The 11,651-nt window shown below is 39.9% G+C and overlaps 1 protein-coding gene across 1 annotated transcript in view; it reads left to right on the plus strand.

Annotated features, from left to right (window-relative positions):
• The first annotated feature begins 6 nt into the window (after positions 1–6).
• The window catches only part of LOC103729553 (2,4-dienoyl-CoA reductase, mitochondrial-like), a 30,737-nt gene continuing 19,092 nt past the window's right edge, over positions 7–11,651 (plus strand). The window contains exons 1-3 of the mRNA XM_029560892.1: positions 7–50; positions 5,617–5,716; positions 7,627–7,751. Of these exons, the coding sequence (XP_029416752.1) occupies positions 5,626–5,716; positions 7,627–7,751 (216 nt within the window). The 5' untranslated portion in view covers positions 7–50; positions 5,617–5,625. The remainder of the gene's footprint in view (positions 51–5,616; positions 5,717–7,626; positions 7,752–11,651) is intronic.

Genomic DNA, 11,651 nt, shown 5'->3' on the forward strand with positions numbered 1-11,651 from the left:
CAAAATTCCTGGGACGTCTCGCTTACTATGTGGCCCAGGTTCTCTGCTGGGTAAGCCTGCGCGGGGAGGCGTCCTGGGGCAAAGGGAGGTGAGAGAGGACAGGGGTCTTGGGAGCAGGGAGGAGAGAGAGGACAGGAGCCTGGGGTGCTGGAAGGAGAGAGAGGACCGGGGGCTGGGGTTCAGGGAGGAGAGAGAGGACATGGGTCCTGGGGCGCAAGGAGGAGAGGAAGAGGACAGGGTCCCAGAGAGCGGAGAGGAGAGACAGGATGGGGTCCAGGGGCGCAGGGAGGAGACAGGACAGGGGTCCATGGGAGGAGGGAGGAGAGAGCGGACTGAAGGGAGGTGTGAGGAGGCAAAACTGGGAGTTGAGAGAGCAAAAAATAGAAACATGTATCTCCTATAAAGGAACTTTACATCTGTGAACAAAAAGGACTAGGATTGTGTTTCAAGACACAAGACAGGCAGGGTAACCCTGTAGCCCCAGCTGGCCTGGAACTTAGTATGAGGACCAGGCTGGCCTTGAACTCACTGGGATCCGCCTGCCTCTCTCTTGCAAGTATTGGAACTAAAGGCGTGGGCTACCACGCCGGGCTCCTTTTTTCTACTTTTAGCAGATGGCAAGCCCTAGTGCGCTGTGTTCAAAGCTAGTCCGAAGGTCACAGCCGATAGTTCCGTAGTTAGTTGGTAAGAAAGACAAAGCAGCATCCCTGTGCAGTGTTATCCTTTCACAAGGCTGCTCAACACCAAAGAATATCCACATAGAAATGAAACAAAAAGTTCTCTCCACCTTGTGCATCACAGGGATGGAACTGTGGTCCTAAGGCGTGGCTGTTGGCGCCTTTTTCTCAAATAAACGAAATGTAATAAAGTCAAAACCTAAGCCATGTTTTGACTCCCCTTCCAGATAGAAATTGAGCAAGGAGCACCTCCTGGTGGAGTCTGCTTCTGTGTCCCCCAGGCTTTTATTTTTAAACGTTTTCCCACTGAACCTATACTGGAAATCAAATACGGAAGTGAAGAAAAGTAGGGAGAAAAAGCAAAAAAAAAAAGTGTCTAGACAGACACTATCCCTACCTAGGTTAAAACTCTTAAACTGAAAATCAGAATTTCTTTAGCCAAGTAGAAAAAGTAATCCAGCAATTATTACCCCCCCCCTTCCAGTTTGATAGACTGGCATGGAAATATTCATTCCAGAAAAATATGGGGAGCATTAGTTCCAAATGTTAACTCAAAGAAGGTGGGCTGAGCCTTTCAAGTCGGAGAACCTTCTTTCCAAAAGTGATTTGTTCATTGCTAGCGTTTTGTTGGTACTGTTTCTCTTTAAAAACAAGGATTCAGAGTCTTGGAAAGACAAACAAGGAAGGAGCAAAGCCTGTATTTTTTCTAAGAACTGGCTTATTGGAGACCTACAAGAGTTCTGTGAGGTAGAAAATTCATTAGATTATAATAATAAAGTTAAACAAACCACAATCCCAGTCCTGATACCATTAGACAATGCAATTTGAGAGGGGAAAATTAAATTTATTTAAAAGTTGCAGTCTGACAATTTTGAATTTTTTTTTTTTGCTTAAGAAAAATAGAAGTTTTGAGAACTGGGGTTCTGGGCAAGAGAACACCTGTTAGTCTGTCTCCTGATACATGGAGGCTGAAGTTTGAATTCTTTGGGGAAGAAAAGTCTATGAACATCTGTGAAGCAGGGGAGAGGGGGTTCCAAGGAACCTCATGCTTTTGAGAGCAAGTACAAGACACTACACTGAAAACCTTGAGTTTGAGTATTGTTATCATAGCCAAGAGAAAGGTTTCATTTGTCATAAGCAAATGCTATTAGGCTATGCCTTGACCGAGTAGTTTCAGTTCAATTCAGTAAACATCTATCGAGAATTGACTCTGTGCTTGGCTCTTGGGATGCAAAAAATTAAAACAAAAAACAAAACAAGAACTCTGCCCACAACTGCCTTTGGTTCCCCTGAGGAAAACATTCAATCAGTTGTTTGTTGGGAAATGCTAGTTGTTGGGCATTTATCAGGGAGACGCCATAGTTGAAAAGACATCCCTGCATCTGACATGGAAATAGTCTCATTTATGTTTCTGAAGCTATGATTAGTAACTCATATTTGGGCTTTGAAATCAACTTAGTATAACAAAAGTAGATATAAAAAAGAATTGGAATGAAAAAGGAAATGCCCTTATCTCTTGTGGTAAGGTTAAATTTTCTTAAGAAAACTGGAAACATGTACCATTGTTTGTAGATTCTTTGACAACTGGTATGTACTGCTATAACCTTTTGTTATCTGGACTAATAACTACTATTTTTATAAAAATGATTCCTGCCCAGTTTTAATTTAAACAATGTAGTTAAGTAAACCACAGAGTAACATATGACCTAGAAGAGGCACCCAGAAATAATCAGGTTTAACATTTGGTGAGCATGTCCAAGCTTGCTTAGATTTGTCACACTTAATATTTTTCCCTTAGAATTTAGTCAACATAATTTCATTGTCTCCTGATGATATTATAAGAAGTAGGAGTTCAAGTAGATTTTTTTGTTATTGCTATTGTTTGGCTGGATATTTCCTTAATGTTCTTTCTTTTTTCTATAAAACATTAAAAGTATTTCTTTATCCTACTTAAAATTTTACTCATATATGCAGTTCTCTTTTACATCTGTTTTGTTTACTGCTCGTTGCTAGCAAAGTGCCTGGCACAGGGTGAGCATAAGAAGTATATGACATGAGTGGATATCTGTACTATGTTGTGGAACAGAACACATCGCCATGTCATATTAAAACTTGCGTGAAAAAGGATAGTCTAATGAGTTATCACCAGACACCAATAGACTGAAAACATGGTATCGTATAATGTGTTGATGAGTAAAACTATGTGTGCCCTAGAGGCAGAAAAGGGTACCTGGAGATCTTAGAACTGACTTTGGAATCAGAAGTTGAAATTTATAGGACCTCTAAAGTAATTTCTACCTAGGGCTGAAGAGATGGCTCAGCAGTTAAGAGTACTTGCTTCGCTTTCAGAAGACTGGAGCTTGGTTTCCAGCATTCACATCTGGCAGCTTACATTTGCTTATAACCCCAACTCCAGGAGATCTGATACCACAACCTGTTTTTCAAGGCATGTGTACATAACATATGCATATAACATACAAGTTCCTTCAGCAAGTGAAGGAACATGGCCTATTTTTTTATATTAAAAAAATTTTTTAGAAGTATTTCATTATAGCTTTAACATATTCAATAACAATTTCCAGAGCAAAGATACATGCCTTTCAAAAGTGGTTATAAAATTTTTAGGTTTACAGTTGAATTAATAAACTTATACAATATTGAACTCAGTATAAACCTTGTAAGACATAAAATTGAATGAGTTTTTAACCTTAAAAAAGATCTCCATTTCATTTTAAAATATACTGTTTCTTATAGAAAGACTCATTGTTTTTGCTAATAACACTTAGATGTTGGCACATGCATCTCTAATCTGTGTGTATCTGATTATTACTAGTCATGGTCGGTTGTATTCGGATCCTTCGCACCTGTGTATGGCTATAAAGTCATCAGGTAGATTTCAGTGGTAATGTTTATCACCTCTACTACTTAACATTATGTAAATTTTTATGCTTCCTCTTTAAATATAACTCATTTTTTAAATTTGTTGATTTTTTGTGTGTATATCACACAGAACATCCCAAACAATCTTATTCATCTATATACCCACTTCCCAGATGGCACCCTCCCATAGCCCACCCCCAACACACTAGAGCCCTTTTACTCTGATATCCTTGCTACTGTCTTCTGTGTTGTCAGCACCCCCAGCCATTCCCCAGTACTTGTCCATCTGGTGAATCTAGTCAGCCTGTCTAGAGGTCTTTGTTTTAGGATGGTCAGCGGAACATGGCCTATTTCTAAAAGTTAAATGATTTGATTTGTGGAGTTTGTGACTCATGAGGCAGAAAGCAGTTCATGGAAAATGAGACTGGTCAGGTTTCTGGGACCAGGGCATGGTGGGCTTCTGTGATTATGTAGCAGTTTGAGCATTTACTGTGTGCTATGGTATGAAGGATGTGAGGGTGAGAGGAATCGCTGGTTCCTGACCTTAAGAAGCTTAATCTAAGGACATTGTGGTCAAATACAGTGCACGTTGTCCTTGATCTTGGAGAGCTCCAAAGAAAGTGCTCTCTCTTTCCAATCTGGAAAAGAAGAACAAAGATGAGCCCAAAGTATTGCTTTAAAATTTTATTTACTTATTTTATTTATTTTTATTTTATGTATACAAGTGTTTTGCTTACATGTATGTAGTGTCCCTAAGTCATGTAATGCCTGCAGAGGCCAGAAGAGGTCATTGGGTCCCCTGGAACTGGAATTACGAATCTGAGTATTGAGAAACCCAGGCCCTCTGCAAGAGCAGCCAGTGCTCTTAACCTTTGAGCCATTTCTCCAGCTCTTATTTATTTTTGAGACAAGGTCTTACTACGTATCACTGGCTGGCCTGGAACTAGCTATGTAGACCAGGCTGGACTTGAATTCACAGAGATTCGCTCCCCTCTGCCTTATGGATGCTACTATATATATATATATTTTGATACAGGTTCTTGCTATGTAGTCCATGCTGCCCTTAAATTCATGATGATTCTCCTGCCTCAGACTCTTGAGTGCTATGATTACAGACATGCACATCAGTCCCATCTTGAAGTATCACTTTTTTGAGGTTAAGGTTTGTTCTAAGATTCAACTAGTCCTGCTGACTTCCTGAATTAGGCAGACTTACCTCCTTGAGAAGGGGTTGTAATGTTGTTCTCTGAGGGCAGCTAGCTTCTAAGAAGGTGTGAGTCTAAGAAGTTCTCCTTCTGTGCAATGATTCTCTGAGGGTTTATCAGGAGATAAACCATATCTACAGCCTCCAAGTGACTAAGAGCAGAAAGGGCTGGAGTTCCATAAACTGAGCTCCACATAAGAGAAAGACACCAAGACTGGGGAAGGAACACATCCACCTTGTGGGAACTGTGTAATCTTACGAGTATTTTTGGGAGTGTGTGTATCTAAGCTGGGACCTGCGCTGAGTAGAAGTTAGCTAAGAGGAGCCAAGAGAAGAAGTTCTAGGCAAGAGACTGTTCTGTGTAGGCTCAGAATAGAGGCGATTTGGAGGAATGTGAGGGAGCAGGTGGTGAAAACCAGGTTAATGAGAGAAGCCTGTGGCTCACATGGAAGAGTTAGTTTTCTCCTGAAGGCAGGGGAATGGGGGCAAGAGTGGAGGCCAATGGCCCACTCTCGGTAAGAGGTGACATGATGTTAGATAACCAATGGCCACAGATGTAGAGAGACTAGGAGTAGAGTGGTGTTAGGAGGTACACTGAGAGGCCTTGCTGAATGGCCAAAGGTGGGAGTTAAGGGTCAGAAAGGAAGATTGGGTTGCTCTGAGATGATAAGATGCCATCAACATTGTGGGCAGGAAGGTGATCTCATCTAGGTGACACTCGAAAAAGGGAGGCTAGAAGTCAGAGCAAAAGGCATGAAGCAAAGGCAATATTGATTACTGAGCACTAGTGATCTGGACTGGAAGGTTTGAATGTGTGGTAATGTTGAAGCCCAGTTTCTGTCTTTGGCCTCTCAGCAACCCACAATGCCAGTCTCTGAGAGGGCACTGAAGGATGGGCAGGAGTTAAGTGATGTCACTCTCATGTCAGCATACTTTGGAACTCCTAACCTGACAGGTAGGTAACTAAGGTACCTAGGTAGAGATGTGGTATTAATTTTTTCTGGCAGTGCTTGGGGGAGGCGACAGAGCTCTATGAGCTGGGTTTGAATGACGGTGCTTGGGAGCAATTCATGAAAGAAAAAGAGGTAGTAAACAGTTTGCATTCGAGGGACTTAGCACTCTTTACCTACATGTCAGTTGCAAGGGAAATGAAGCAGGGGAGACTTAGCTGAGGTGTGAGGCCCACTTATCTACTTCATGCAGCTCTGGGAGCCATTGGAGAGTCCTTGGGAGAAAATAGCTTGGTCCTGTTTTTAGATTTCTGGAGAGCCTCTCTGAGGATGGGTCAGGGTGTGGAGACACTGAAGGCTGGAGACGCAGAAGTAACACAGAGTAGTTATTTGTGAATGACATGAGATATGGGTCTTAGAAATTGGGCAGTGGAGAGAGAAGAGAGTCCACCCTGAAAACAGTGATACAGTGGTGCACTTTTGCAGTTGCAGGCAGGATGAAATGGCATTGCTGTTTACCTTTTGCTCTAATGTTTTTCTTGCTGCTTGAAAACTGTTTCCTGTTGTGGCTTACATATACCTGCAAATTCCTCAGTCACTCCAAGTGCTGCAGTGACCACCTAGCAATACCCTATATCCATTCCATGCCCCCCCTTAGCATATACCGATGTTTAATCTACTAGAATATCACTTAATTTACTTATTCCTGGTTCCCTTCAAATATAGTCTTGTCGAGGGGGGGCAATACGGTGTCCCCTGCTATATTGCCGTTGCCTAGAATAGTACCTGGGGTATAGTAGATGCTCAATAAAAGCCTGCCGAAAATAAATGTGCAAATGAATTTAAACTTAATTCCAATGTCTTGTTTCTGTCTAATACTTCTGCACATAAGCAGATTCTGAAATCCAAACAAACCTTTTGCAAGAACAGAGGGTCTGATTTTTGGTTCAATAATGAAAGTGGTGTTACTCTTGGCTAATGGAATAGAGAATCAGTAAGAAATGTCTCAAAGGCAGACAGGAATGGAGACCCCAGTGGACTATCTCAGATTGCTTCCTAATTTATCTCTGATTTCATCTTCCTTTACTTTGCAGAATCGGGAAGCATCAGTTTGGTCTACATCTAACAGCAGATAGATAAGAATTGTAACAGCAGGGGAAAGTATTCTCTGTAGCACAGAGTATACCTAGTCTTTCAAGGACTCAGGTTCACTGCTACGAAATGTATCATTACTCAGAAATGTAATTTCTGTCTTGCTCCTGGCAACTGCATGATTCAGCCTAGCCTTTGGAGCTTTGTAGTCCAGCGATGTGTTTTCATTTATAGTCACATAGCTTCACCTTTCAGTTGCTATGGCAACAAGCTCTGTGTTCCACAGAAGCTCAGATCCAGTCAACTCTGTGAAGTGCCCTGCTTTAAGTTATGGAATGGGTAGACACGCTCAGGCAATACACACAGACACAGAGCATGTGCTTAGCCGGACCAGGAAGAGTCAGGGGTGTGCTAGAGTTTGGACAGGTCAGTTCTGGAAGTTTGTTGGGTTACTGCTGGCATTTGGGGTGCTGAGACAGTTCTCTCTCTACATGATTCTTGCTTTTTGTATTGGAACATGCAGTAGAACTGGTCCTGTGTTTCTAAGTGCCTCCTGATAAGAACCACATATACTATGCTGAAATGGCAGTGTCTAGATACTAAAAAGAATGCATATCTGGCATAGGCAATATGTATGTATTCCAAAGGATGATTTGAAATGTGTATATCCTTACGCTCCCAGTACTTCCTGTACATGGAACTTCAGAAAGTTATCTATGGAGCAAAAAGCAGAACAAAACAAATAAAAATCCCTTCTTCCAAAACATCCCAAATTTGACGCCCCCCCCCCTTTTTATTGATTCTTGGGTTTTGTTCAAATTAGGGGTCATCTATTCAAATGCTTCCAACGCTGAAGGCCCTGTAAATGAAGGAGGCTGTCCAGTGGAAAGGACTCACCTGGCCCCTATGAGTGAAGGCTGGACAGATCTCAGAACTTATCTCAAGCATGTGAGCATGGTTCAGGGTTGTACTTGGTCATGTGGAAAGTGGACCCAGGTAGTGGTGGGGCTTCTGAGTTTTATGTGAATGCTTTGATATCTTAATGTTGACTCAAAGTTTCAAGATATTTGGCTAGATTCATAAAACACATTTGGCCAAATACCACCGATGTACATACATTTAAATTAATCTAGATAGTTTAGGTGAGCAGCAATTCTTAAATAGTTTAAACATAAATCTCACTGACTGACAATTTTTAATCCCTTAGGGAAGGGAAAAGACTTTTCAGAATCACCATTTGAGGACAAATGTGATCATCTCTCTTTAGTGGTGACAAGTTAGGAATACGCGATGGAGGTGGATAAGTATGGAGGTGGAAGGGGGTGAGAGCCAGGCTTCTTGAGGCAGATTAAGAGATCAACACTAAGTATGTTGGTATTTCCAAAATTGGAAGGCTTTAGAAAGTTTTAAAAAGTATAGGTCACTTCACTAAAGGTCTACAAAGAAATCTACCCCTATAAGAAGAGTAGTATTTCTATTTTGAAAAACAAAATCTTTCTCCTAAACATCTCCTAAAGCAAGATTTGAAGATCATTCAAAGCTTCCTTATGTTATATCCACTTTTATAATTCAGAAGAAAGACAGGTACAGTTTTGGGTGATTCAGATTTCTTTGTAGAAACAGAGGCTTGAATGAAATAAGATCCCATGAGATCCCATCACCTCTGTGGGTCCTCATAAACAATTTATCATTAGGCAAAGAGATGGCTGAATTTATGTTCTCACATATGCTATGAATTGACACATATAATGTGAATTAAAATAGCAAGTCAAGGTTTCTACTCTCAGTGGTAGGAAAGGAAATAAGACTAGTATTGATTAAATTAAATAAAGTTGGTAAGGCCTAGGTAGTAATCAGTTTCATTAACACAGTAGAAATTGTTAATATTAAATGTGATATTTTTACCTTTATGTGTTTCCTTTGCCAGTTAGAGGATTGATAAAATGTTTTAAAATTCATTTAAAAAGTTTCTATGTAAATATTTAATCATCTTTCACAAAACCTCATATTTCCTATACAAATTAATACTAAATAAATAAAGTTCATGGCAGAGCCTTTGGAACATAAAAGTATACTTTTTCATTATTCTTAGGTAGTGACAAATTTACCTGCCTACTCGTGCAAACTTCCTGATTCATCATCCTAATGGAGCAGTTCCGGAGGTGGTTCTGCAGTGTTAAGTAAATCTGCTGTTTATGAAGGAAAAGATTATTGAAGGGTGCCTGGATTATTGTGCTGTGGCTGAAGGATACAGAGGGAAAAACAGCTTTGTCAGTTGATGCTAAAAGACATGATGAAGAGTGAGACATAACCAGATCTGCACATTTGCCTTTCAATAATAATTTTTCATGATTATGAAAACAAGTCACACTTATTGGGTAGATTTTGAAAATACTTAAAAGTAACCAAACAGAAAAATCATATATAATTCCATCACTTAGAATAACAAAAGTACAGGAGAGACGCTGATGCCAGATGGATCCTGGATTTTAGTCATGCTGCCTTTACCAGTTATTATTACTTTTATTTAAGATTTATTATTAAAATTTTTTATTTGCGTGTGTGTGTGTGTGTGTGTGTGTGTGTGTGTGTGTGTGTGTGTGTGTATGCATGCCGTGTGTTGGGGGTGCACGGAGAGTCCAAAAGAAGGCATCAGAGTCCCCAGAGATGGAGCTATAGGAAAGCAATTGTAAGCTGCCTGTTATGGATGCCGGGGCCCCAGCTCCTGTCCTCTGGAAGAGCAGTAGCTTTCTATTGCTCTGATAAAATACTCAGACCAAAAACAACTTATGGAAGAAAGGGTTTATTGCATCTTACACTGCCAAGTGACAATCAGTGTTTGAGGAAAGTCAGACAGGAACTCAAGGCAAGACCCTGGAGCTGAAGTAGAAATCATAGGGGAACACTGCTTGCTGGCTTGCTCCTCTGGTCTGTGCTCAGCCTGCTTTCTTATATAACCCAGGAACACCTGCCCAAGGGTGGCCTCACCCACAGTGAGATGGGCCTACCCACATCATTCAACAATTAAGAAAATGCCCCATAGACATGCCCATAGGCCAATCTGACAGATGGAAGTCCCGAATTGAGGTAACCTCTTCCTAGGCTTGTTAGGTTGACAACCAATGCCAACTATGACAAGCAGCAAGTGCTCTTAACCCCTGAGCCATCTCCAGTCCCCTTATAGCATTATTTAAAAAGTAGAATACTTGACCTTTTGGTGCTTCAATTTCCTCATCTACAACACGAGACTGACAAGAATTTATATTATAATAATATTGTGAGAAAAGTCTGTAGGTGACACTGTCATATAATAAATAGTTTACTACTTACTATTATTTCTTTCTAGTCGTTTTTCTAAATATATTTATTGAAACAAGGTTACCTCAAACTTGCTATGTATTCAAGGGATGATCTTGAACTTTGATCCGCATGCTTCCATCTCTCCAGTGCTGGGATTACAAATGTGTGCTACTACACCTAACTTTCTGTGCAGTGCTGGGGATTGAAGTAAACCGAACTAAATACCTACCCTTAAACATTTATTTTTATTTGCAGTTAAGAACACACTGAATATATTTTTGGGACTGGGAAGATGGCTCAATGGTTAAGAGCACTGGCTGCTTTTGCAGAGGACCTGGGTTTGATCCCAAGCACCCACATGACAGCTAACAACTCTCCGTAACTCCAGTTCCAGGGGATATTATGCCCTCTTCTGACCCATGAACACTTTTTTGTATAATTTCTGAACAGCCTTATCTTAAGTATTAACCACAATTCTAATTATTTCTTTGGGGTGAATTTGTAGATATTCTGTATCAATAGACAGTGTCTTATGCTGCTTATAGAAATACTCCAGCAGGAAATTATAGATTCTGGAGCTTTGATCTTTTAACAATGACCTAATGGGTGAATGTTGCATACTTTCATGGTGTAATGATTATGCTTAACAGAAGCTCAGAGGATAAGTAGGCAACATACAAGGGTGTCACAGGAGAAGCTCCAGAGCTTGTAAGCTAAAGTTTAAATTTGTCCTTCAACTTTGTCAGTGTTTATAACCTCTCTGAGCCTTTCCTATACAGTAGGGTAAAAACAATACCTATTTCATGCGGCTGTGGTGTTGAGTTTGTTTTCTAACCTGGTCATGGTAACCACTAAATGAATGTTAATTCTTACTGTTTGCTTTGTTATACACTTAAAGTTTGTTTTTATAATTAAAATGTGAGTGAATAGCAGTGATTTCACAAGGAATTGGTTATAAACTATATAAAACTGAGAAAAAGGAATACATTTTAGTTTAAGATGAATTATTTGCTTTTCATTTTAAATATAGGAGGAATAATTTATCTGTTCTCTTTTTTTATTTAGCTAGAAGAAATCATAAGAAGAGGCATTTTAATTAACTTTGTAAAGAATTTAAAAACAATTTTCTATAGTAATTAAAAACCAATAGTTTCATTTTCTTTATATGTCTAGGCTGATTTTAAACTAGTGATACTCCTGCCTTAGCCTCCTGAATGGTGGGGATTACTGGTGTTCACACTATATGTGGCTAAAATTATTCTTTTATTTTTTTAAAAAATATTTATTTTTATTTTATGTGTATGAGTGTATTGCCTGTGAGCAGGTAAGTGCACCCATGTAATGCAATGCCCGTGGAAGACAAAAGAGGGCATCAGATTCCCCTGGAGCTGGAGTTACAGATGGTGTTAGCCACCATGTGGGTGCTGGTATTCAAACCCCTCAAATTATTCTTTTCAAATATTTAATTAAAAATTTTTAAAAAAAGAATAAGTTTTTTTGAGGGCATATTTGGAGTATTGAAACAGGGTCTCAAGTAACACATGCTGG

Source organism: Nannospalax galili, unplaced genomic scaffold (genome assembly GCF_000622305.1).
Source record: "Nannospalax galili isolate Female #2095 unplaced genomic scaffold, S.galili_v1.0 scaffold872, whole genome shotgun sequence".
NCBI lineage: Eukaryota > Metazoa > Chordata > Mammalia > Rodentia > Spalacidae > Nannospalax > Nannospalax galili.